The following is a 26,805-nucleotide window of genomic DNA, read 5'->3' as shown; positions in this document are numbered from 1 at the left end:
CCTGGGCGGGGGCTGGACTACCCCCAGGTTAGAAACACTGGTCTAGGGCAGTGACTCTCAACTCCAGTGGCATACTAGAATCATCTGGGGAGCTTGGAAAAAAAAAAACTGATGCCTGGGTCCCACCTCAAGACATTCTGATATAATTGGTCCTGGGTAGTGGCCTGGGTACACGAAATTTTAAAAGCTCCCCAGGTAGTTCTAAGGTTTAGCTAAGTCTGAGAGCCACTGGTTTAGCACTGGGCAGTCTACAAGTTTTATATGCATGACAAGCCTCACGAACCTCTCTGTGCAGGAAGGGAGCGGGATTATTACTGTGAGTTTCTGACTAGAGAAGTGAGGTCCAGAGCGGTGTGGTAGCCCTGTGAGTGGTGGTGTTGGGATTCCATCCCAGCACATCTGACTCCTACCCCAGTGCTCCTCCCAAAGGGCAGGGCCCAGCCTGGGCAGGTTTGGTGTTCAGGGTCCTCAACGTGAGTCTTTCCTTTCCCAGCGGTTCTTCCTACCCATGGTGTCCCACCTCCTCACTCAGTGTCCCCATTTCTTTATGCAAAGGCACAGCTAGCAGTCATTTACACTTTAGTGAGAACACGAGACTGCTTTTCTTCTTCCAGGGGGATTGGCAAGTTATGCCTCATCTGTAACAGTGAAGAGGAAGGCTTTACATAAGCCCATAGATGGGGTGGGGATGGTTTTGGGGTGATGAGGTGTGTATTCATGACATCTCTGAAATTAAATCCAGTTGGCAATTGTCTTTCATTAATGTTCACCTCATTCTAGCTTTGAGTTTAAAATTCTATCCAGGTCCATTTCGTTTACAAACAATTTTTGGAGCATCTCTTGTACACTTGTAAGTGCAGTCGTGAAGTCACTGTTGGTCCGACCTTAACAAGGCTCTAAGTTCCGAGGTAGAGGGCATCCTGGCCTGCTTCTGGCACTCACTACACCTTGGCCCTGACTGGACATATGATATGGTAGGTACTTAAAACACAGATGACTGAATGTCAGGCCACAGACCCGGGACCCAAGCCTGTGCCCTGGAGAGAGACGGTACAGGTGTAACATCAGGACTAGATCTGCAGGCTGTGGCTGAACCTCTCCCTTCCGCTCAGGGCTGGCGTCAAGAGCAGCCAGCTTCAGAAGCCTTCAGAGAAAATGTGAGCACAGCGGGGTTTCAAAGCCTTTCCAAAATAGACATCTCGAGCAGAGACCACTTTTATTGGGACGGCTTCGTTTGAAGAAAAGGGAAAGAGACAAAGCCAGGAGACAGACTCTGCTAACAGATGCAGGCTGGCTCTCTGCCCCATGCTGTGCAGAGAGGGGGGGGGGGGACCCTGGCCCCTCCCCGTCCATGCCACTCATTCCTCGAGACTAAGGTATGTTCAGGCTTCAGTTCACCTTTTTGAATACTTGCTTGCAGACCACACCCTGCACTCTCATCTCCTGAAACAAAAACAGATTCTTGTTATTGACCAAAGCAAGGTCACACTTGGGGCTCAGCGCATCCAGGGGCAGGGGCTTGGAAAATACTCTGTGACTGCTATTTTTCCCCAAGAGTTGGTCTGAACTAGACAATTCCTTGGCGAGTCAGTTGAACTGGATCAGTGGACATCGGTCTTGGCTATGCCCTATAGACAGAGCTGGCTGGAGACAGACGTGGCTCAGAGCTGACTGACAGGACTCTCAGATGCCTCCCTCCGTCTACTACCCTCGACAAGCCAAAGGCTTTAAGAACGTCAGGCCTGAGCCCAGGTCAGAGTCTGTGTGCAGGGCTGCAAGAAATCAGGGCCAGACACAAGGCTCAACCGCCAAAGGGGTCACCGCAGACCAGGGTTGTAAACTAGCATGGTGGTTCCAAGCTTCAGCTGCACATTAGAGTTACGGGGGGAGTTTGAAAAATGCCTGGGTTCTAGGCTAGACTGGTATCAGTACCTCAGAGGGTGAGGTCCTGGAATTGCTATTTTTAAAAGCTCCCAGGTAGTGCTAAATGCAGCTAAGAAAGTCCATGCTCTGCCTCCAGGGCAACCCCTGCGGAGTGTTGCCAGCAAGAATGACAGCACAGTGTCGCCCTACCTGTGAAGCTTTTTGTTTGTTTGTTTGTTTTGGTAGGAGTCTAGAAATCTGAATATTTATGTGACATCTCCAAATTTTTAAATTACTGGCTGAAGAAATTTGAAGCCCATGATGGCCAAACAAAAGAGGCCTGTGGCCCGCACTTTGCAACCTCTGGCAAAAAGCCACAGAACTATTGAGCTGACAGGGCCAATGGAGATCACATAACCTACCCTCATGGCTCTGCAGCTGAGGAAACAGAGGCCCAGGAGGGAGAAAGGCTCAAGGTCAGGCATTGCAGCCCAGGCTCTACACGAGCCTAAGCAGCCTCTGAATATGATGTGCCTCCTCTCAGCGCTCACCTGTCCCAAAGCTCCTGCAGACCCTGACCCTGGCAGGAGCCCTATGTGCTAGGATGGCATTTTGCAGATGAGGTTGAGGGAAGGAAGGCACCTCCCCAAAAGTCAGAATAGACCCTAGGTCACCTGGACGAGGCCCCTTTCTCAGAAGGAAAGTAGCTGGGGAGTTCCAAGGTGGCAGAAGGAATGACAGGAGGTCTCCGCTCAGAGGGCAGGTGTTATTTTTAGCCCCCCAGAGGCTAAGGCCCCTACTCTGGATTTGGGTGTGCTTTTTCCAGACAATGCATAGAATAGAAGTGGCTTTGACGAGCGATCCCAGGCTGGAGGACAGGGTGAGTGGGGCCCACACCTGAGCCGAGAAAGGCTTCTCCTCCTCCAACCTAGATTGTAGAGATTGTAAGCAGATAGGGTAGGGAGTGCCCGGACATAAAAGAAGCCATTTTTGGCCTAAGCCATTTTGTGATCTAAGCCTGGCTACAGTGCTTGCCCTTGAACAGGTCTCAGTAACTACTTATCTTAAAGGAAGTGAAGAAATGCAGGAACCAAGGAAAAGCAGTCAAGTTCAGTGACTTGTTTATCACAGTTTATCACAGTTCAGTGATAAAACAGGGGCCTAGTTCCTCCTCAAGGGATACACATAACTATCTTTGAGTTCCTCGGGAACTAAGGCCTCCACCCAGGTGGAGGATGGGATTATGATGTGGACCTTTTCTGACCCTCGTGACTTCAATCAACTAAAGCTTGGACTCTGTTGACCTTTGCCCCATTTCAATGCTGAATTCTCCTCTGCTCAAGCCCCTTCATGAATACACATGTGCCCTTGGCTTAAAACTTCCCCAATTTTGCTGTTCAGGGAGACACAGCTTTGGGAAAGGTCCCCGGTGTTCTCCTCACTTGATCCGAGTAATAAACCCTTCCTTCTCCCGACCTCTGGCTTGGTTGTATCTTTTGGCTCGACACCCACCAAGAGGTGAACCCAATTTTCAGGTAACAAGATCATGTCTTGAGAAGCTTAGAGAACTCGCCTGGTTCTGGCTAGCCACAATTTGGCATGGTGAAAACAGATATCATTTGGGAGCAAACGTAAGTTCTGCTGTCTTCTAGCTGTGTTACTTGGATGTGAGCCTCTGTGCCCTCATCTCCAAAATAAGAACCATAACAGTACCTGGCCCGTCGGGCTGCTGAGACAATGGAAAGAGATACAGAATGCTCCCCATCTCACGCTTAGCAGATGCATCCCCTCACCTCCTCCCTCTGATTGGACAAGTGGGTCAGCCTAGACCTTGAAAACACATTGCTCGGTTTTTAAAGTCACTCAAGCATCTTCCCCAGGGCCTTGGAAGAGAAGCTTCAGAGCAGAACCAAGGTCCACCCATGGTGCCTACTTCCAAAGTCCATCCAGACCCCAACATGACCAGGGCGTCTGGGGCCCAGCTTGGCTTACCTACCCCCTGTACCCCCGGAACCTACCAGGTGCAGCTCGTCACCCTCAATCCACTGGGTCCAGCCACGTCCCTCCTTCTCGCCCTTCTGCACACACTCGAGCTTGTCCCCGTCCCAGCTCACTGTGGTCTGCGGAGCCAAAAACCACAGTTGTCAGTCTGGAGCCAGCAGCCCCTGGGCGCTGGGGGAGGGGCAGCCCCAACCTGGAGAATCCAGGGTGCGCTCAAGTCAATTTCATTACAGAAAATCTGCAGCCTCATTCTCCTTGTCCATCACGTGCTCTTATCAAAGCAGGCAAATCGGTTTTAAAATTCACAAAAACCTTCATAAATTTCATTTAAATGGGTAATTAGGGGAGAAAAAGTCACTGGGGCGGGAGCTGTCGGTGCAAAGGCTGAGAATGGGGCTGGGAAGGGAGGAGGGGTTTCTGAGGGTTGAGTGCACACCGGGTTTGGGGGTGCGTGAGGGCTGCTGGCCTGCATCTCGGTGGTGAGAGGCAGACTTCTTAGAATATCCTGCTCATCCCCAGACATTCATTCATTCATTCATTCATTCACTGTTTCAACCTTTGCAAGGTCTTGGGACACCAAAAAAGAGCCCCCCCCCCCGCCACCGCCTCAAACATCTTTTCACTGCCTGGAGAATGGCCTTAGATATACATCACCATCTGCGGGCACAAACGGCAGCTCTTCCAGGCACTCTCACGCTGACTCTGGATCCTCATGACTGTCCACGTGGAGCATGGGCTAGCATCTCTGCTCCACAGATCAGGCTAAGGGACTTGCCAAGTCCACCCAGGTGTCAATGGCAGAGCCAGATCAGAACACGGATCTGTGACGCTCAGAGGTCCCCCTCCCCACTGGACTACGCTGCCTCCCTAGGTGCCCAGCGTCACCAGAGTTACAGACCAGAGGCTGCGGGAGCCCAGAGGAGACTCAGGGAAGGGAGGCGCTGGGAGGAGAAGGTACCAGGCTGGGCTTTGAAGGACAGGAGAGCAAAGCGGAAGCAGAGACAAGCAGGCGCTGGGAGAGAGAGCTTCTCTGCGGACCACGACCGGACAAAGGCACAGAGACTGAACAGCACGGGGCGTGCTCAGGAGCTCCTCAGGCAGGTTCCACATTCCAGGAGACCGTGGGGGAAAGAGGAGGAAGCCCCCGGTCTGCCCGTCCGGTCTGGCCACCACCCCTGCCTCCGGCCCCAGCTTTGAGCGCTCACATCTTCCCTGAGCCCTGTGTGCCCGGCCAAGTACTGGGCGTGCTGAAGGGCAGACAGACAGGAGGAGGAGGCCCAGCCTGTGCACATGGACCCACCCAGAAATACAGGGCTCGAAGTGCTGGAATTTAGAGGGGAGATGGTCCAGGAGCTCGTGGTCTAGACTGGGACCTGTGTGCAGTGGGCATCTCCCACATCCGCAGCTACCCACCTCCCATCCACATGGGCCCTGCCTCCCCCTGTAGAGGTTAGAACCCCATTTGCCCCTTCTCTGTGCGGCTCTGAGCAAGTTCATCACTCCTCTGGGCCCCAGTGTCCCCATCTGTCATATGAGGTGTCAGAGGCCATGAACTCAGAGGCCTTGGCTTTACAGAGGTAAGGTTCTAGGATTCTTGTGTTCCTGCCGTGCTCAGCTGAGAGGACAGTCAGCTAGAGCCTGATCAAGATTTAGGAGATAAGGAGGAATCTGGGAAATGAGTGTGGAGTGAGTGGGCCACTCCCTACGGGAGGACCACCCCCCCCTTCCTCCCCAACCCCCAGTCTCACGCCTGAGCTTGTTGATCTCTACCGCCCTCTACTGTTGGGATGAAGTCTGCAATGAGAGGCGGGCACAAGGGGAAGAGGTGGAGCCAGTGCGCCCCCAGCTCTGCCCAGGCATCCATCTGCCCTCTGCTCCTGGAGCCCAGAGGGAGAGGGGCACAGGAGGACCTGGTGGGGGGCGGGCGGCTCCTCTCCCTGGTCCGGAGATCACTCGGGGCACATGTCCAGCCCCAAGCCAGAAAGAAGGTCCCACCTCCAAGTCAGGACAGAATGAAGTGAATGTCTCATGAGGTGGGTCGAGGGTAAAGGCCACCAACGACCTCAAGCCACAGACAAGATGCCCATTCACTGGGCGCCTTGTCCATGCCCAGACTGTGAAGGGAAGTGGGGACTGAAATCAGACGTGCCTCAACTTCAAGGAGCTCGTAAGAACACTTGGCCTCCTCATCAACTGAGCTTCTCTTCATGTGTTTATCCAGAAGTCTACCCTGCACACTGAGGGCTCCAGACGCTATCAGAGGCCAAGAGAGACCCACTGGTGCTCAGTTACAATAGATACACTTCTGTCTCTACCGGAAATATTAGAGTCTATGAGCATATTCATACCCTCTGCCCTGGAAAACTCGAGAAATGCTCAAAAAAGAATATAGTAGTAACAAGAATACCTAAAATCTTGCTTCTTCAGAGATAATTAGATTTTGGTGTATTTCCGTCCAGTCTTTATACATGTGTGTGTGTGTGTGTATACACACACACACACACACATATATTATTTTTAAAAAGTTCGATTGCATCATTTACGGTTTTGCACCCTAGTTTCTTCACTTAATAGAAGCAATTTTCCACTTCAACAGATATTCTTCATAAGCATTATTTTAATTGTTATATAATATTTAGGAAATGGCTATGTAATTTGTAGTGCCCACCCCGCACAAAATGAAAATGAGGGCTCCTTTTTAAAAAATGATTAAGAATTTTAAGACAGTGACCTCAGAGCATTAAACCAAGTGAGGGGCCCTTCTGGGCACAGAAGCCTGTGGGACTGCACTGGTCACAGGCCCATGAGGACAATTCTGGTAGTATTTCACTGTACATACATACTTATTTAGCCCATTACCCATTCCTGGACTTTTAGGTTATTTATAATTCTGTGCTACTATAAAGAAGACTTCCTTGTATACAGTTTTGAGCACAACGTTTCTTTAGAATAAATTTCCAGAGGAAAAATTGTCGCATGAAAGAGTGAGCATATTTTTAAGGCTTTTGATAAGGATCACCACCTTGATCTCCAAAAGGCTCACACGTGCTTCCCTTCCAATGTCAATGTCAGAGAATGAGCACGAAAGAGATGTTCATTAATAGTAAAGCAGGGCTTCCCTGGTGGCGCAGTGGTTGAGAATCTGCCTGCCAATGCAGGGGACACGGGTTCGAGCCCTGGTCTGGGAAGATCCCACATGCTACGGAGCAACTAAGCCCGTGAGCCACAACTACTGAGCCTGCGCGTCTGGAGCCTGTGCTCCGCAACAAGAGAGGCCGCGATAGTGAGAGGCCTGCGCACCGCGATGAAGAGTGGTCCCCACTTGCCACAACTAGAGAAAGCCCTCGCACAGAAACGAAGACCCAACACAGCCATAAATAAATAATAAATAAATAAAAAAATAAAAAATTAAAAAAAAAAATAGTAAAGCAGGTTAGGGGCTTCCCTGGTGGTGCAGTGGTTAAGAATCCGCCTGCCAATGCAGGGGACATGGGTTCAAGACCTGGTCCGGAAAGATCCCACATGCCGTGGAGCAGCTAAGTCCATGCACCACAAGTACTGAGCCCGCGCTCTAGACGCCGGGAGCCACAACTACTGAGCCCACGTGCCACAACTACTGAAGCCTGTGCGCCTAGAGCCCGTGCTCCACAACAAGAGAAGCCATCACAATGAGAAGCCTGTGCACTGCAACAAAGAGTGGCCCCTGCTCACCGCAGCTAGAGAAAGCCCGCGCACAGCAACGAAGACCCAACACAGCCAAAAATAAATTTAAAAAAAATAATCTAAAAAAAAAATAGTAAGGCAGGCTAGGGAGATTGGGATTGACATATATACACTAATATGTATAAAATAGATAACTAATAGGAACCTGCTGTATAAAAAAAAAATTAAATTAAATAAAAAAACCCCAGTAAAGCAGGCTTTGCTCCTGTGCTAACATGTTACACTTTCTGGATCATTTGACATCTTTTAACAGGGACCGTTTGGATATAGATTAATAAAAATACCTTACCAAAAGAATGATGGATGGCGCAATTTCAGGCTTCATGATAGATCAAGGGATTCAGGGAGCGGAAGGCTCTTTGAGCGTAGAGAACCCTTTCTTAGAGCCCTACAAATCAGACCCTCAAAGAGAAGGATCCTTAACGCACTAATGCTATGTCAGTGTCCAGAGCAGGCACTTTCTCAGCCCTGAGTTCCCGCTGACTCTTGACCCAGAGTGAGTTGGATGGAAAAGAGACTATTTTCGTCTGTATTGGATATACAGAGGAGGCTGAGCTCAGAGAGGTTAAGCGACTTTCTCAGTGTCACCCAGCTAATGAGGAAAACAATTTGGGCTGGAACATGGGCCTTGTGTGACTCAGTGCCCCCTTGTTTCCCAGGCCAGGCTACGCACCCAGCCGATGTCTGCTCAGTTTTTGGGGGGTGCAGAGAAAACATGGGCATTATGCTAAGACTCTGAGCAGCCCCCCGGAGGAACACACTTCAGTTCAGCCCAACCACTGCTGAGTGTGGGGTGCTGGGAGCCAGAGATGGGTCCTGAAGGCCCCTGGGCTAAGAGATCACCGCAGAGACGGGCAGACAGAGAAGTGCCAGGCGGTTACGGCTCAGTGTGGTAGGTGCTGCCATCAGGGGAAGCACAGGGGCTGCAGTGCCCAGGAGGGCCCCTCATTTTCAGAGGAAACACAGCTAGTTTTTTAAAGTGGGGAGGCATCCCAAACAGAGTGAATTACGACAAGCAGGCCAGTGCTGAAGGAGGGGCGAGTACGAGGCTGGGGGGTAGACAGGGTCATAGCGCCAGACTATAACTGAGACAGTGGCCTGGAGCATGTTTTCAATGCCCCCCAATGCTGCCTGCGCCCTCACACAGCCCCATGGCTCTGATCTGCTGGGTGGAACACTCCCCAGTGGGCCAGGGAGTCTGCCGGGCTGTCCTCTGGGAAACTCAGCTGTAATTTACCCTGGGCTCCTGGTACCTGCCGCCCTCCCACCCTGTATCAGGTTGACCCAGTATTGTCAGCATAGAACATGTTCCTTGGAGTCAACGGACCTGGGTCCTCTGTCCCTAACTGTGTGGAATGACCTTGGGCAACAGGATGAACCTCTCTGAGCCTCAGGGCCCTCATCTACAAAAGGGGGATTCATGGTACCTACTATGGCAGACTGTTCCATCGGGGCTCCCAATGGGTCACGTGACATTCACGCCCTTGTAAAGACCCTCCCACATTGATTCTGGCCTTGGCTGCGTGACTGGCTCTGGCCAACAGGACAGCAGCAAGCGTGAGGTAAGAGGCGCCTTCAAAAGCCCTTGTACGCTGGGGGTTCATCCTCTCGGGACCCTCCCCTCTCGGAACCGAGCTGCTGTTCTTTCAGGAAGTGCAGGTTATTCTACTAGAGTGAAAGCCCACATGATAAGCCCCAGACGATGAGAAAGCAGTCACTGCCAGAGGTTGTGACAGTCTGTTGGTCGCCCCAACCGAGCCTTTAGCTGAATGCAGTCACATGGAGCCGTGGACACTGAATCAACCTACAGCATCGTGAGAGCAAGTGGTGGTTGTTTTAATGTATTACGTTTTGGGGTTGTTTGTTATGTGGCTTTGGATAACTGCAAGACCTACTTTACCAGTGTATGCAGAGGATGAGAGAAAATATACATAAAATGTATAGGGCTGGCATATGGGGCCCGAGGTAATGGTAATCATGATGTCCAGAGCTTAGATAAGGGTGGGATTTGCCTGTCGAAGTTGAACAACAATTAGAGCCTTTCTTTTTTAAGTTGGAGATTTGTGAAGAAGTGATGGACAAGCTATTCACCATGGCTACATGTTTCAGAAGCTCCTTCTTTTCCAGGAGACTTGGATCCAAGAGGAGACCCTGCAGGGGCTGCCTGCTGAGCCGGGTGCCCAGGAGCCCTGCGATGTCCGCTTCCCCTAAAATTTAGTTAGTCTTTGTTTAAGCAGAAGATCTATTTGGAGACTCCCCACTGACAGCCGCGATGGCTCTGAAAATGCGATTTAGTTCTCCCACTTTGCTGTTCCACGTTCACATGTGGTGGGCATGGATTTTTCTTTTTAAGCTTTGTACCCTGTGGGAATAAACCAGCCATTTCCCAGAGGATCAGATTTGTCCTAAGAACAGAAAAGGGGGGCGGGGGGACGATCACCTACAAACAAATGAGAGGAAAGAAGGAAAAGAAAGAATGTTGGGAGGGGGATGTAGCAAACAATGGTCACTTGTTTTCTTGTGACACAAAACATAGCTTCTGATAATGAGGACTCCTTCTGTGACCTCGCTCTGTGATGAGCAGCCACCTGTGCCACACCAGGCAAAGTCTGGGACAAGGCTCAGCTTGCCCTGTGAATGCAGATCTGAAAGGGTCTTGAAGAGGTCATTCAATTCAGTCGCCCAGCTTGGACACTCACCATTGCTTAATCCATTTAATCAGGGTCTAGTGGGGGAGTTTCAGGCAAGAAGATGTTCCTGGTGCTTTTCAAGTGACACAGGAAGGCAGATGCCAGTGGCGGCTGAGGTGGGCATGGTACAAACCACGGGGATAGGCAGAGCTGCCCGGCACCCCACTTCTGGGAAGTCCACCTTGGAAACGAAGCCCAGACAAACCCAAGAACAAGGGGAAAGCATGGCCACCTTCAACTCCCCTCCCAACGGTAATTCTCACCACCTAGACCATCTGAAGTCTGCAAACGAGCTGGTGCCCAGGGCAGCTGGTTCTAAAGCAAAGCCGGTCTCACTTTTCTATTAAAAACTAATAACCTCCAACACTTTGGCCTTGTCAGCAGCTTTCCCGGAGATACGTGCACCAAAAGAGGAGTGAAGACAGCTTTGTATTACTCTGACAGGGGGCTGTCACTTCAAAAGCCATTATCCAGCTCCCCTGACCACTTGGAAACCCGAGCTGGCACTGGGGTGACATAGAAAACTCAGCTCCCGCAGGCAGCCTGGGGAAGCTGGCCCCAAGGAAGCCTCAAGCCCCTCACCCTGTATGAGTGACCTATACCGGGAGTGACAGACCATTCCCACTAAATGGACCCATCTCTTGGCAGTGACCTGGCATGAACCACAAATAGTGGGATTCAGCTTGGCTGCCAAGAACTTGTGACGTTCCTTAAAGCTCCCACGTGCCCCAAACATCCACTCTCATGAGCAGGGGGAGGATGGATGGGTGGTGCCCCCCACTCGCCCGCCCAGCTCTGGGAGGCCCTCTGCTTACAGAGCCGCTTCCCAGAGGGCTGGGACTGGACCTTACTGTCTCTGTGGTTCCAGAGCCAGGTCCTCAGAGGGGAGGTCTTGTCCATGGCGGTGCTGCTTGCAAAGGGCAGAGCCAGGACTGACCCAGGTCCGACTCCCAAGCCTGTGCTCTTTAAATTTAAGGGGAAAATTGAAAAACCAGACGGTGACTAGACACTTTCTAAGCGCGATGTGAATCGCTAAAAGTTACAAACTGGCCATTCCTCCTGGAGTCTGATGTTACAGTGTGCTTCACGCTTTGAGGGTTTCTGGAATAACAGAAGGTTCTCAGCCTCCCGTGCCTGTGAAATAAGTGGGTGGGTGGGAAAGGCAGGGAAGGTAACTGAGAACCTGCCGAGTGCCAGGTATGGTGCTGGGGGGCTTTCCACCTCAAGATTTAGAGCCAATCAAAGTTAGGCTTGTTAAGTAACCAGCCCAAGCCTCCTCGGGGTTAGGGGTTGAGCCATCATTTGAACCCAGTTCTTTCTGGCTGAGGCCATGAGCTGCCCTGCCTGGGAGGTCAGGTTGGGTGAGCCTCTGATCCTTTCCCAGGGGAACGGCAATGACCTAAAATCAGCACATTCGGGGGAAAAGCCGATTCATTCTGTAAGCATATTAAAACTAGATTAATAAGGCCTTAAAACACGAACGAGTAATTAGGCACATAAACACCGTTAGAAGCAACAGCTACAGACCAGTAAAGCCACAGCAGGCCTTCGTGGGCATGGGCAAATGTGATTCCAATACCATGAAGAAGCGAACAGCAAATGATAACACGATTCTTAGGACAAACTAAATGATAAACTGTTAAGACTAATCTTGACATGAAAATTTTTAAAATTCCTTAAACATTCCAGAAAGTGCCCAGGATTAATTTTAAAACAACAAACCACCAGAGAGCTCAAGGCCCCATGAGGCCAAGGTTCTGGATGGGGAGGGGGAAGTGAGGTTGGAGAAGGTCACAGGGATCCTGTGGAACTGGGCTCAGTCATTGCAGGGACCCAGCACCAAGGGTGGCCCTGAGGCTGGGCTGGACCCAAGCTCTGCCATGGAGCAGCTCAGGCTGGAGGGAAGACAGACATGTAAACTGGCATCAACAGCACCTGTGTGTTGTGTGCTGGGTACTTCCTGGTGTAAGTAATAACAATACTGTCATTATCACCATCACCATCATCACCTTAAAATCATCTATTTAATACTCACTATGTGCTGGGCAGGGTATTAAAGCGTGGGTCATATCAAGTTGATTCTTTAAACCTCCTGGAGCAGTTATGCTTCTCCCCATTTTACAGATGTGGAGACTGAGGCTTTAAGGTCACCCAGCCATGAAGTACAGAGATGAGGTTTGACTCTACAGCCCATGCTCTTGGCTACTGGGCTCTGCGGTTCCCTGATCTAAGCTGACCCTTGAATGAACAGTAAGACTTTGCATCATGGTTCTGCGTAAGGAAGCATCATTCAGCAAATGCGGGTTCCACACCTGCATACCAGCCTCGTGTGCTAGAAATAGAGGCAGGGAAGGTGAGAATTTTGTTCTCAAGAGCTCACAGACTATTGAAGACAAGCAGACAGAGAATTCCAGCAAAACGGCAAGTGCTGGGTAGAGGCAGGTGATGGTGATTTTGGAAGTGGGAAGGCACCTCATCCGCCTCTGAAGTAGAGATAGAGGTCCATCAGGGAAGGCTTCCTGGAGGAGGTAATGCTGGAACCGACACCAAAAAACATCAAGAGAGTTAGGTGAAGAAGTAGAATCTGGAAAAGAGGAACGAGGGAATCCCAGGCAGAGGGAACAGCTTGCACAGATGCAGGGAGGTCAGGGGCTGCATGAGTGAGGCTTCTAAATGGGCTTTGCCAGGCTGGACTCTCATGGCATGATACTCCCCAGGGAGTGTGATCCTGCACCTCCGACCCTAGAAGTTCCCAGCATCTCTTCTTCCTCACTTCACATCTATGTGGCTCCCACCAGCCAAACCTGGTACAATGGAAAATCCAAATATTTGCTTATCTGGCAGGCAGAGCTGGCTTTGCTACTTGGGCAAGTGTAAGAAACCGGCCTATTCTCAGGTCCACCTGCAGTGGGGGTGGAATAAAGGAGGGGCCGTCCTGCCAGAAGGTACTCAGAGGGTCTCAGAAGGGCAGAGCCCACCCAAGGCCTCATCTCTTCCACGAGAGCCTCTGGCCCCTATTTTTTATCTTGCAAGGCGAACAGAAACAAACAGTTCCCAGAAGATAAAAGATGGTAGCTCAGTAACCAGGGAAGAGTGAGCAGGTCAGGATCTCTTGACCAAGAGTTCTTTGGGCTCTGGAATCCTTTTATTCACTGTAGGATACCAGCCCCTACCTTAGAATCTATGGCAGAGAAAATGCACATTACCATTTGTTGAATCAACAGAACGAATGAATGGCAGAAAACATTCTAGGGGTACTCTTGTAATTTATACCTTTTTTTAAATGACAAAATATCTCAGGCATATGTTTCTTCTTCCATAGACTAGTCTTATATAAACAGGTTAACCATTGAAGTGACACTGGCCCCGAGTTTCTGAGGCCTGGAGTGCTTAGTCATTGTGCCAGGAAGAGCATGAGTCATGGTTTCAACCCCCTTCTCCCCAACTCTGAACCCATGTCCTGCTTACTGCTCCCACATGAACATCTTGCTGCCATGGATGCCATTGACATTGAACCTGGCAGGCTGTGGGGCTCGTCTGGCCAGCAGACAGCAGCCTGACTGAGCTGGGCGTTCAGGAGGGACCTGATGACGGCCTTGGATAGAGGCGGGCCTGAGCTCCAATCCATCCCCACCTCTTTCTAGCTGGGTGACCCCAGCAATTTACCTTTTGAGCCTCCATTTCTTCATCTGCAAAATGGGGCTAATGAGTCCCGCCACAGAACAGAGCCATCAGGATGAAATGAAACCAGGGGTTGCAAGGACCTGTTGCAGCTCTGGACTCTCAGTAAGCACTGGTTTCCCCTCTGCTCTTGACCTTGCAGCCCACCCCGCTGCCCCGCACCGTTCTCCATCAGGGTGGAGAGGCAAGTGCCCTTTCAGGCCAGCCTCTGCACGTGTAACCCTGCTAGCTCTTCTCTGGGTGGCCAGGTGTCCCTTCACACATCGCCACCTCCAGAATTTGTCTTCTGGAGCACACAGTTTACAAGGTGAGAGAATTACTAATAACAGCTCATATTGATAGAGCAGTTGACTGCAGGCTTTCTTGCATCTAATCCTCATTGTGAAGTAGCCTGTGAAGTAGATCCCTTACTTGACAATAACTCCCATTTCACAGACAAGTGAAGGCATAGGGAGGTGAAGTAACTTGCTTAATGCCACCCAGTTTGTAAGTGGCAGAGATGGGATTCCAAAGATGACAGTCTGGTTCATGGACTGAACCGGTTATGACACAGCCGGACTGCCAGGTCTTGCCTCAGAGGGAGACGGGCTGTGGACAAGTAAGAGCTTAGAGGAGGGCCAGGAACAACCGCCCTCAGCCCGGAAGCTGCAGATCTCGGCCAGCAGCACCAAGCCTGGCACATACTAAGCATAAGAGACATTAATTGTTATTATTATTACAGGCAAGAGATATTCAGAAGATGGGGAAAGGGGAGAGAGATATTAAGAAGCAGAATCTATGGAACTTATGGACTGATTGCCCATAAACACTTTCCATTTATCTTCACAGCGATCACTTTCATGGCTACCTAGTGGTCTATGGAATTAAAAACCCACAGTCACTCTAACGGCCTGTGGTTCCTGGGCACTTAGGGACACCAGCAGAAGGCAGCCTGTTCTGTAAACCACACAAAGTTGGGAGTCAGAGAGATCTGAAGTTCAGTCCCTGGGCTGTAGTTAACTGGGAGTGCGACCCTGGCAGGACCTCAGGTCCCTGTCTGTTAAATGGGAGAGTAGCCCCTCTGTGCTAGCATTGTTGGAGGGTTGAATACATAACATATATCAAGTACTTTTGGAGGTGGGTGCAGGGCTGAAGGTGAAGCCCTGCACCACTCCCAACACTCTGAGGCCATCCTTTTGCCCTTCAACTCACACGCCAGCCTCCCATGCAGGGCCTGCCTTGGGTGGCAGGCAGCCCAGGGAGGTGGAGTTCCCGCCCTGCCTGCAGAGACCCAGCTCCAGGCACCACATACCTTCTCCCACCCCGACGGAGTCCTTGTGGTCTCTGCTGCTACTCGAGATCAGCCAGAAACAAGAGCCCAGCCCTGACAGACCTGCAAACTTCAGCCAGAGAGTAATATTCCAGCTCCCACTGTGTACTCACCAGACACCAGGCACTGTGGTCACAGCTTAGCTTGCATATAGCACACTGAACTTTTCTAAAGTATCTTCCACCTGACGTGCTCCCCCACTGAGATGTGGAGTCCATGTCCCCTTCCTTGGGAAGACGGGTGGGCCTTTGTGACTGCTTCAACCAACAGAGTATGGCAAAATTCTTGCTATATGACTTCAGAGGCTAAGTAGATTATAAGAATGTCATACACTCTGCCTTGTTCTCTTGGCCCTCTCGCTCTTGGAACCCAGCTGCCATGTTGTGAGGAAGCTCAAGCAGCCAGTAGAGAGTGAGTATGAGTGAGCCATCTGCAAAGTGGACCCTCCAACGCCTCACAGACATGGCATGACGCAGGGACAAGCCATCCCCTTTGAGCCCTGCCCTAACTGCAGATTCATGAAGAAAATAAACAACTGTTATTGTTTTGGAGTTTCGGAGCACTAAGTTTTGAAGTGGTTTGTTACATAGCAATAGAAATTTGAAATAATTCATCACCACATTTAATTTTCACAACATCCCATCAGTGGTACTACCTCTGGCTCCTTTTTACAAATGAGAACACTTAAGTCCAGAGGGATAGAGTACCTTCCCCAAGGAAACACAGTTGGAGAGTGAACCCAGGAGTCAAATCCAGGTTCATCTCAAAGCCAAGGCTCCCAGTTGCTCTGCTGTATCCCACGCTTGTCCAGCTGCACACACTACTGGTATCACTTACTCGGACCCTCAGTTGCAAACCATCATGGGCTGCTGCAAGTTTGGTGTCCCCAGGCAGATTCCATCCACAGGGACTGCACCTCTCCACTCTCATTCATCCCCCATAACTGGGCACCCTTAACCCCAGCACAGGCTTATTACACTGAATCATGACGAGAACATCACTGGAACCCGGGCGTGGGCCAGCCCACTTCATTTCTCTTTCTTAGTAGTTATCACAAGCATGACCTTTGAACCCACGGCATCGGCATCAGTCAGTAACTTGTTAGAAAAGTTCTTGGTCCCCACTCTAGACCTTCTGAATCAGAAACTCTGGATGTGGGGCAAGTTCAAGTCTGAGAACTAGTGCTTTAACTACTTACGTGGTTTTTAACCTATGATCTGTGGGCTCTGTATGTCATAGGATGTTTTTAGGTGCAAGCAACAGGAAACCAGTTCAAATAGTTTCAGGGGAAAGAAAGGGCATGTATTCGCTGGTTCAAGTACACACGAAAAGTCTCAGAATGGCATTAAGTGTCAGGAGTTCCAGCAACCCTCCGATGCTGAGGTTTCTCTCTCTCTCTCTCTCATTTCTGCTTATCTACCAGCCTCATCTTATTTTTTCCTTCTGTTGGATTTCTGCATGCAGCCATGGAGGGTGGCAGGAAACGTACGACTGGCCCAGTGCAGGTCAAATGCACAATCATGGGACAGGCCATAGGATACTGTCATGGCCCTGGTTTAAGGTGCTCATCCCAGGAGACACAACGTACTGGGATTTGCAGCTTCACCAGAACCCACAGGTAAGTAGGGGTCACTCCCACCAAATAAGGGGAGCAATGTCGGTGAGAAAAACAAACAGCTATAATCCTCCAGTAAACATCTGGCCATCACAAGTTCCCTTTGCGTGCAGTCTAGGGTATCAGAAGGGCTTTGCCTGCTTATTGCACATAGTATTGTGGCTTCACCAGGCCCTGTCTTCTGTGCTATCACCATGGTCCTCAGAATTTGCTGTAAGCCAGGTGAAGCAGCAATCATGATGCCCATTTTACAGATGTGAAAACAGAGGCAGCGGGTCCAGTCATTTAAGGTCACTTTGTTAACTAAGTAATAGAGGAGGATTCAAAACCAGATGTCTGCCTCTACTACCAGCACTCCTTCTCCACATCCCCAAGCCTTGTCAGTACCGTCCGTGCTCACCTCCAGGTTGCGATGAGCCTCACAATAAGGAACTGAGGTGCTGGCCCTCAGCAGAGCTCCATAGGAGACCTTGTAATAGCTTTATAAATAAACTAGTTAGAACTCTTCCTCTGCCACCAGCTGGCTGGATGACCTTGGGCTGAAAAGTTTCCTCAACTCGGAGCCTCAGATTCCCATCTGTAAAATGGGCATAATGCTACTCACCGAACAGCATTTGCTGTGGGGACCAAAAGAGAAAAAGTGCTAAAATCATCTGGGACAGGCATGGCACTCAGTAAGGATTTAGCACATGTTATTTTCCTTTGTTCCTGCCTAACAAAAAACAAAACCTAACAAACAAGTGTGATTCTTGAAAGTTACTTTGTGAATTTTATTTGGGTTGCTTTAATTCTTCTTTTTGTAATCCTCAAAAGCATGCTGCTGACACCGATTTCAAAGGTCGAAGAACTTTAGCTAAGACATGAAAGAGACTCCGTGTTTCCTTCCTGGAAAAGACCCTGCCACATGCTGGGGGCCTGATCTGAGCAGGGGCGGCTCTCAGAAGGCTTCCAAATCCAATGGCATTCTCAGCTCTGCAGCCCAGGGAGTGAATTCTGCCTTTGGCATCGTGTTTTTTAAAATAAGAACCAAAAAAAAAAAAAAAAAAAAAAAAAAATCTCTTTAATGAATCAAGAATAGGATCAGAAGAAAGCTGGCAAAAGAATTTAAACCAAAGCGTTAACAGCAGTTTGGTAGATATCATGTATTACCGTATATACTTAGATGAATGGATGGATGGAGGAAAGTAAGTCAGGGAGGGAAGGGAAGGAAACATATAAGTGCTGATACGGAAAGATGCCTAAGAAATATCATCGAGTGAGAAAACAATGTGCTAAGAAGTAGATTTTTTTTCTTTCGTTCTTTCTTCCTTCCTTCCTCCCTTTCTTTCTTTCTCTCTCTCTGTCTCTCCCTCTTTCTGCCTTTTTCGGCTTTAGATAGAAACATTGACAAATCACCTCCTCAATAACTACATGGCTGGATGGCTTCTATATTCGAGGAAGATTTCTGCACAGATCCACCAGAAACAGTAACAGTGATAACCTCTTGGGGGTGGGAATGAGGCCAAGTAAGGGAAGGGGTCCTTTCCTTTTCAGTCCACTTTCTCCTGTGCCATTTGAATTCTTTTTTTTCCTTTTGCAGTGAAAACAAAGAAAGCAACAGAGGGCTGGGAGTGGAAGGCAGGCTCTGCGGAAGGGGTCATCCTGAGTTCAAGGCTGGAGATGAAGGCAAGGCCTCAGCCTGGGAGGAGGTGCCCGCTGCTGAGTGAACAAAGCTGCCTCCCCCAGGGGAAACCTGACCCGGTGTCCACAGGGATGACAAATGGCCCTTCTGCCACCACCATGCAGAGCCAGGGTCCCGGCTGGGATTCCTGCCGAGGTTCCTCTTCTCCCACAAAAGCTGCTTGTGCCGGGGGAGCTGGGAACCAGGAACCCGATCATGCCTTGTGCCGAAGGGCTCCCTGGCCCTGGCGCGGGGAACGGTATTTGAAGCGAAGGAGCATCTCCCTTTCGGAAGGTCCCCACCCTGCCAAAGCCTCCATCTGCTAGATTCAATAAATCATACTGGTTTCAAACTGGGCCTGAGATTTCATTTTAATGGATAAAGGCGTGCAGGAGGCGGTGGAGAAAAGCTGAGTCCAGTCTTGATACACTTCTACCAAAACCACAGCCCTGGCTGCTTGTGGTCATGTAAAGATCTGAATAGAAAAGACTGCAAATGGGAGCTGAGTGATCCCGGCTACACAGGTCTGAGCCCCTCCACCCATCAGCCTGGGGAGAGACCGCAGAGCCATTTCAGGTGGTTCTGGGCATGGACTGCCATGTCCACAGGGGTCCAGCGATGGACGAAGCCAGCATGTGGCCCTCTACACCTGAGTGCCTAAGAAACATCATGAGTGTTTTCCACTTTTTACAGAGACACAGGTACAGAGAGGTTTCTTTTCTCCAAAGCGGTGGTTCTCAAGGTTTAGTTGCACCAGAACCACCTGGTGGGCTTATTGAAACCCAGATTGCCGGCCCCACTCCCAGAGTTTCTGATCCACCAGGGGTCTGGCTGGAGAATCTGTGCTTCTAACAAGTTCTCACGCTGCTGCCGCGGCCGCCGCCGGTCTCAGCTTCGGGAACCACTGCTCTAAGGAACACACGGTGCAAACAATGACATACAGCTGTTTGATCCTTGACTTTAGGTACCAGGGTGGGGTGAGGGCTGCGGAAGAGTGGAGAAGGTCCCATCTAAAAGAAGGGACTGCGACAGTGTCCTGGGGATCCACAGGGTGCAGGAATAAAAGGGCACCCAGCATTTTCAGCAGTCTTGATTTCACTGGGGTACAAATAGCCAGAAATATGGATTTTTCTACGACATCTTACAATCTTTGGCAGTCATTGGCAACTGGCTCTTAAATTTGTCAAACATCGTGTGAGCCAAACAAAACACATCTGCAGGCCAGATTTCATCCTCTGGCTGCTGTTCCAGAAGACAGATAAGGTTGCCATGGAAAGAGGCAGGAGCAGAGCTCTCTGAGCCTCTGGGCCCTTTGGGGAGGATGGCAGCCTGACCACGCCTCTCCCAGAAGGCTCCCTGGGACCTGTCGGGGCCACATCCAGGCTCCCCACTGGGTCCTCAGCACTGCCCTCTTCCCCAGCCACACCCTACACTCTGGCCACATGAAGTCTTTGCAGACTGCACCTCTGTCCCGGATGAAACCCCTCCCAGCCAGGCCTTTTCTGACCTCTGGGCCTTTGTGCACGTGGTTCCCTTCGCCTGAAATGCTCTCCACATCCGCCCTAATTCTTACTTGTCCTTCAAGGCCCCCTCAGCCGCCACCTCCTCCCAGGAGCCTTCCCTGACCACTGCCTGCCCCCCCATCCCCCCATCCCTGCCCTCCTAGCCTGCTGTGCTTCCATCACTGCACTGGGCTGTAATGGCCTGAGGCTGTGTCTGTCTCCTCCACTGGCCTGGGTGCTCCAGGAGGCCTTGCTGCCTCTGTGTCCCCAGGCTGAGCCCAGGGTTGGGATGGGACAGGTCTGAAGTAGCACCTACCAAGTGCTGTTCTCTTGGCCTTGGCCTTCCTCTCGTCCCCTTTCTGTTTGCCTACTTCCTGCCTATCCTTCAAGCCACTACTCAGACTCTACTTCCTGTGGGAACAGCCCCTGACCTCCCAGACCCAGGGGGCCCTTCTCTGCCTGTCCTTCCCCATCAGCACACCATCTCAGTATGATTGACTGCTTTGGTCTGCTGCCCCCACTACACTGAACTCCACGAGGGCGGGACTCTTGTGCGATTCATCTTAGTAACGCAAGGGCCGCAAAGATAGAGTGAGCACCACGAAATGCTTACAGGACCAAGAAAGGAATGAACAGAACAGGTGAGCAATGAGATCCTTGTAATGTGCTGGGAAGTACATGTTAGAATGAGGCCAACCTGATGCTGAGAACTGGCTTCCTCCGGCCACTGCTCCCGGCTGGTGGCTGCAGAGCACGGGGAGCAGGGGGTAGTGGTGCGCTCTCTTTGGCAACCACCTTGCCCGGGACCCCTGAGGACCCTCCAGGCCTTGGCCATGTGGCCTATTGCAGGCAGCTCCCCTTCACTCACAAGCACGAGGCTGGGCAGTTGCCATCATTCCATTACCCTATGCTCTCCCCCAGCCGTGCTCTTCCCTGTGGCCCCCCTCCAGCTGGGCAGCAGGGGAGAAGGGCTTCTCTGCAGTGCAAGGGCCAAGGGGAGGCCAGAGCAGAGGGCCGTCCATCCTCCCAACAGGCAACAGCACGGTTAGTGCGCGCCATCTATCATACTTGGGAGGGGGCCGCCCTGAGTCCTGGGACAGCAAAGGTGACCACGAGTCCTCATACAATGTCATCGAGTTTGCCCAGCTGCTGGGCTCCCTGATCTGTTCACCTACCACTGTCCTAATGCTTAATGGCTGAAAAAAGAGGGTGGCCGTGTGCCCCTTCCTTTGTGTCCAAACCCGTCCCTTCCACCTCTTTTCTGTTACAAGTAAGTGGAGAAGTCACCACCTCCAGAATTCCTTCTGAGATGCCCTCCTCTAGAGCTTCCCTTTGCCACCACTGATCACACTGCGTTCTCACTGTGTGTGTGTCTGTCTGCACCACAAAGACTGTGAGTTCCTGGACATCAGAGATTGTGACATGTTCCGCTGGGTCAGACCGCATTCACACCCTCCCTCTGACACTTCCTTAACCTCCCAAGGTCACACAACAAGAAATCCTGCCTTGGTTTTCTTATCTGTAAAATGCGGCTGAAACCAGCATTGTGAAGATTCACTGAGTTAAAATAAAACGGGAACGGTACTTCAGCACTTGAAGAGTACAGGCATACCTCGTTTTATTGCACTTCAAAGATATTGTGTTTTCTACAAATTAAAGGTTTGTGGCAACTTTCATCAAGCAAGTCTATTGGTGCCATCTTCCCAACAGCATTTGCTCACTTTGGGTCTCTGTGTCACATTTTGGTAATTCTTGCAGTATTTCAAACTTTTTCGTTATTTGTTACGGAGATCTGTGATCAGTGATCTTTGACATTACTATTGCAAAAAGATTACGACTTGCTAAAGGCTCAGATGATGGTGAGCATTTTTTTAGCTATAAAGTAGTTTTTCTATTTTTTTTTTTGGCTGCACCACCTGTGGGATCTTAGTTCCCCGACCAGGGCTCAAACCCGTGCCCCCTGGTTTAGAGGTGTGGGGTATAAACTACTGGACCGCCAGGGAAGTCCCTAAAGTAGTTTTTACCTAAGGTATATACACTGTTGTTTACACAGAATACTACTGCACACTTAATAGACCACAGTATAGTGTAACCATAAGTTTGATATGCACTGGGAAACAGAAAACTTCGTGTGACTTGCTTTATTGTGATGTTCGTTTTATTGCGGGGGTCTGGGGCTGAACCTGCAATATCTCCGAGGTCTGCCTATATTAACTAGTATTACTAGGTGATCAATAAATGTTTCATACAGTAATGGATGAGGGCGGGAATGAAACAGCAAAGATAATTAGCCAAGTAAGTACAAGCCAGCACATTCCAGAGGTGGCAGTGACCCAAAATAAATAGAGATGTTTGTTGTGCCCTGTAAGTACCTCAAGAGTGGGCCGAGGACAAGGATTGTTCTTACGTGCATTTCCAGGCAGCGAGCCAGGGACCAGACCTTGGGCAGTGGTCCGACAGGCCCGGGCCCCCTCCTCGCCAAGGCAGGCCCTGTCTGAAGGTCTCCTTTCCCACTGTGAGCCTCTACGAGGATTAAGAGGCCTTGGGCCTTTTAAAGGCACGACCTGACATTTCCCTACAACAGTAGTGTTTTCTCCCCGCAGTGGCCTCTCCAAGGATCCTCCTTGGCGGCCACCCCCTCTTCCGCCACCATTCCAAGCGCAGACTCAGACACTAACTCAGATCCCCTTCAGATGAATCAACAAGTAGCGGGATGAGTCATCCTGGCCTGGGGTTCCTCATCCCCAGACACTGGCACTCCTTCAACCACAGTCCTGACGAACCCCAGACACCCGGTTTCTGCAAAGGCAAGCCACAGAGGAGCCTGGCCCCGAGCAGGAGTGTGGGCCTCAAAGTCCAGTCTCTGGAATCTCCTCTGCGAGCCTCAGTCATTGTAAAATACGGGGTTACTAACCCCTCCCTCACTGGGCTGTGGTGTAAAATAGCTGGCACAGTGCAGGGCACGGAGCAGACCCTCAGTAAAGGGTAGGAGGGGGAGGGGAAGAGGAGTCAGGGAGAAGCTCACCAGTAAGCAAAGCAGCTCCCTGGGGGTGGGAGTGAGCTAGCTCTGGACCCAAGACTGGGAAAGGGAGACCGGAAGCACCCTGACCTCCCAGTGACCCCAAGAATGTTGATGGAGGCCCCGGGCTGACCTTCCGGAGGCTGCTGTGGTGACGCTAATTGGGGTCTCCGGGTCACCAGCTTCCCACCCTTGGGGGCAGGGGGCTCACTCCCTTCCCCCACTGTTCCTCCTCTGGCCTGGGCTGCTGTGGCACTGACCTACTGAGTAGGTTGTTGGCTGCAAGCTTCAAAGGAAGCTCAGGGGGCAGTGGAGGATAGGGTAGGGAAGGGGATGGCCAGGAGCCAAACCCCACTTTGGGGATGAAGAGGGGCAGGTCAGAAGGCAGAGTCACGGTGCCCCCTGCTTCCTAGAGTGGCTTCATGCTAGGTCTGGTAGGAAGTTTACACTTCAGAAGGGTTGCCTGTGTTTCATCTTGCTTTCCTCCCCCAGCCTACAGTTCAGACAAAGAAGAGAGTCAACAGATTTGCCTGGAATTCCTGCCCAGCCCCTCCCTAGCTGTGTTACTCTGAGCATGTTGCTTCGTCTCTTTGAGACTGTTTCTTCATCTGTAAAATGGGCGTACTGAGACCTCCTTCAGAGGTTGTTATGAGGATTAGATGAAGGCAAGTGTATAAAGCACCAATGCCGGGACACAGTAGAGACTCAACAAACCACAGCTTTCATTTCGGAGGGTATGCTTGATGAGTCCAGAGCTGCCTACCTTGGGGGCTGGGAGTGTGAAGATCTTGGGCCCCTAAGAACACAAAGGCCCTTGCTCCCCTCTCAGATGAACTAGCCCTGCCTTCGGTCAGGAACCCTGGGCAGCAGATGCCCAGGTGTACGCAAAGCCTCACCATGCACTTGCGGTCGTCTATGCCCGTCAGATCCTCCTCAAACTCCTCCCCAACCTGGAAGTCCATGATGTAGTTCCTAAAAGTGCTCAGCGTGCGGATGATCATGTGGTCGCCATTCTGCACGATCTCTTTGTCTGGCTTCAGCAAGTTGGCGATTTTGCGCAAGGCCACATTGACATCTGCAGGGAGTGCGGGGGCAGAAAGGAGCAGAGAGTTGACTGGAAAATTCAGAGAAATGTTGCCAAGGTAGCGGGGCCCTAGGAGGCCGCTTCTCCCGCCCCCCACCCGCCCCCCGCAAGGAAACCATCGGGGTCCCCTGCTCCATTAGCAAGGCCTCTGCGTGCAGCTAGCTGGTCTGTGTCGTTTTCTTTCTTTCTTTTCTTTGCTTTCTTTGTTTGTTTGTTTTTTTTTTTTTACAACAAAGTTTTCTAACCTTATGCTAACCTTTTGAAAACTAAAGCTAGCCAATCAAGCCCAGCTTTCCTAATGAAATTATCCACTTCGAGAGCCAACCATCAGACATTGACCACCATGAACACTAATAACCCCCGTCCTCCAATTCGCACTTGCTGGCCCCCTGGAGACGCCCCTTCCCCGGTCGGGGTGCTCAGGGCGGTGGCTGGGCCGGCGGAGGCAGGCGGGTGGGCGGCCGGCTCGGGAGGGCGCCGGGATCCCACCCCCGGCGGCCCGGCCGGGCGCCCCGGGCAGAGCGCGGCGGGCAGCGCTTACCCAGCGCGCGCAGGTACTCCTCGAAATTCTCGTTGGCCAGCATCTTCCAGTACCCGGTAAAGTCGACCGGCATTTCAGGGGGCGACTGGGGCCGGACCGGGACCGAGCGGGCGGGAGCAGATCTGGGCTCGCGGAGCGATCCGGATGGTGGGCGGCCCGGAAATGTGCGCCCTCGGGGGGCAGGGGCTCGTGGGGCGGCGACAGCTGGATTGCAAGCGCGCACAAAGCCAGCGGGAGGATCCACCGTAGCTGTCGCTCCTCCCCCCTCAGCGGGGAGGGGCCGGGGATGTCCGAGGGCCAGGTTGTACCCGGCCCGCCGCCGCCTAGGTCAGACCTTCAGTTTCCTTCCCTAGGAAGGAAAAGGAGATGGCGGTGGAGGTGAGGGCTGTTTTATTGATTCCAACTTTTCGGTTCCTGCGGGATTCCTTCAAACGCCTTGAACTTCTCACATTCAGCGGCCCCTTGAGGGTGGGGAAACATTCTCCTGCGTTTGCTGGAGTAATTAGGGAAAGAGACCACTTACAGGCTTACAGCGCGGGTGGCCGGTGGGGCTCCAGGATCCAGAAAGCTGGGCAGTTCGACTCCGGGAAAGAAAAGTGGGGCACTCCCCACATCCCTCCCCCACATAAAAGCAAGGCTGACGTTGCTTGAAGTAAGTATGGTTAAAAAAAGGCCCTCTGCAGAGTGAAGTTTGAGATCCACTGCTTCATGCAAATGTAAGCAATTATCAATACATTGTTGACTTTCCCCTCCGCTTTCACCTAGTGGCAGTACAGCACTCCTCAGTGTTGTGCACTTAGCTTTTTTCACTTACTGTCCTGGAGACCTCATTCTTTTGCAGGATATTCCATTGTGTATCCATCTTGTCCCCCACTGCTGGACATTTATGTATATATTATTTTCCGATCTTTTACTATTAGAAGCAGTACTGCAATGAAGATCTTTGAGCACATCTCATTTCTCACCTGGTGGGTATGTCATGGTGCTTTAAAACCTCTGTCTTTGCCAGCAAGGAGATGACATAATCATGCGGGTTGACTTTTTGACCTCTATTAAAGACTAAACAACTCTTTTAAATTGCTTTTTGCACAACTCACAGCCTAGGTGACAGCAGGTACATTCCCCTCCCACTCTAGCTCTACCATGGCTCCAACCCCACCGCCTCCCCGCCCACCCTCCCCTCACACTACATCCGGCTGAGTTAGGAAAAGATGCCTCTTCATCAGAGTAGGGGCAGCTTCGTCCCAGGGAGTGGCTTGGATTTCAGCCTCTCTCACCTGCCCTGCTCTACACCAGGGTTTCTTAACCTTGGCACTGTCTCCAGTTTGGACCCCATAATTTTTTGTAGGTGGGGAGGGGTGTGCCCTACGTATTGTAGGAGGTTTAGCAACATCCCTGGCTTCTACGTGCCAGATATCAGTTGGCACCTCCCACAAAGATGTCTCCAGACATTGCCAAATGCCCCAGGCCGGGGGGCAGGGGGAGCAAAATCACCCCTGGTTGAGGGCCACTGCTGTGGACAGCTTTACCCCTCATCAGGCCTGTTTCCCATCTCGTCTCACGCTCACACCATCGGTCGTTCACACAGGCCTTGGCTCTGCAGCCTTCCCTGGCCAGCCCGGGGCTCATCTCAGTGGGACAGTGGGGCAGCCTATCCCCGCCCCGCCCAGGCTGAAGGTGCACAGCAAGGGCCAGTCAGTGCTGGCTCTCTGCCATGCCCAGAGGGTCCCCTCGTGCACTAGGCAGAGCACCCCCCCCCCCCACCGCCTTCCCCACCTCTCTAGTCGGTTCTCCTTTGTTCATCCCAAAGAGCCAAGGTCTGGCCACTCCTCCCTCCCCTGGCAACTTTGGTCATCTGCTCACCCAGCTTCAGTCTTCTGAGCTGGCTGGCCGGGCACATGGTACTTAGTTCAGCCTGCTTTTGCCTGGTTCCTGTCTGTCGTTGTCTAGTCCCCCAGTGGCTAAGTATACTCCTGCCCTGCTGGGTTTCCTCCCAGGAGGGCTTTCCCAAGTGTAGCCCCTGCTGGCTGTGCTGTTACCTGCAGCTGGGGGCTGGTTGTGAGGGCAGGCTTTAGAGGCAGAACACTTGGTTTGAAGCTGGCTGTGTCGCTGTCTAG

General features: G+C 51.4%; 1 protein-coding gene across 1 annotated transcript; it reads right to left on the bottom strand.

Annotated features, from left to right (window-relative positions):
• Window positions 1–1,199: 1,199 nt before the first annotated feature.
• On the bottom strand, window positions 1,200–24,933 carry RBP1 (retinol binding protein 1). The gene is made up of 4 exons (XM_082392405.1): window positions 24,689–24,933; window positions 23,960–24,138; window positions 3,882–3,983; window positions 1,200–1,443 (listed from the first exon to the last, which is right to left on the bottom strand). The coding sequence occupies exons 1-4, from the start codon at window positions 24,759–24,761 to the stop codon at window positions 1,390–1,392; spliced, it is 408 nt and encodes a 135-aa protein (XP_082248531.1). The 5' UTR covers window positions 24,762–24,933; the 3' UTR covers window positions 1,200–1,389.
• Between the last annotated feature and the right edge of the window lie 1,872 nt (window positions 24,934–26,805).

The sequence above is a fragment of the Balaenoptera borealis genome, assembly GCF_965194805.1.
Source record: "Balaenoptera borealis genome assembly, chromosome: 5".
Taxonomy (NCBI): Eukaryota; Metazoa; Chordata; class Mammalia; order Artiodactyla; family Balaenopteridae; genus Balaenoptera; species Balaenoptera borealis.
The sequence above is the reverse complement of the archived record's forward strand: the minus strand, read 5'-3'. Positions and strand labels throughout refer to the sequence as shown.

What these genes read in the sequence shown, in the direction of transcription:
- RBP1 (XM_082392405.1), bottom strand. Translation starts at nt 24,761, where the DNA reads ATGCCGGTCGACTTTACCGGGTACTGGAAGATGCTGGCCAACGAGAAT. An exon ending in TAGACGACCGCAAGTGCATG is followed by an intron (nt 3,984 to 23,959) that starts GTGAGGCTTTGC and finishes TTGGCTCCGCAG; the next exon opens with ACCACAGTGAGCTGGGACGG. An exon ending in AGGGTGACGAGCTGCACCTG is followed by an intron (nt 1,444 to 3,881) that starts GTAGGTTCCGGG and finishes TTTTTGTTTCAG; the next exon opens with GAGATGAGAGTGCAGGGTGT.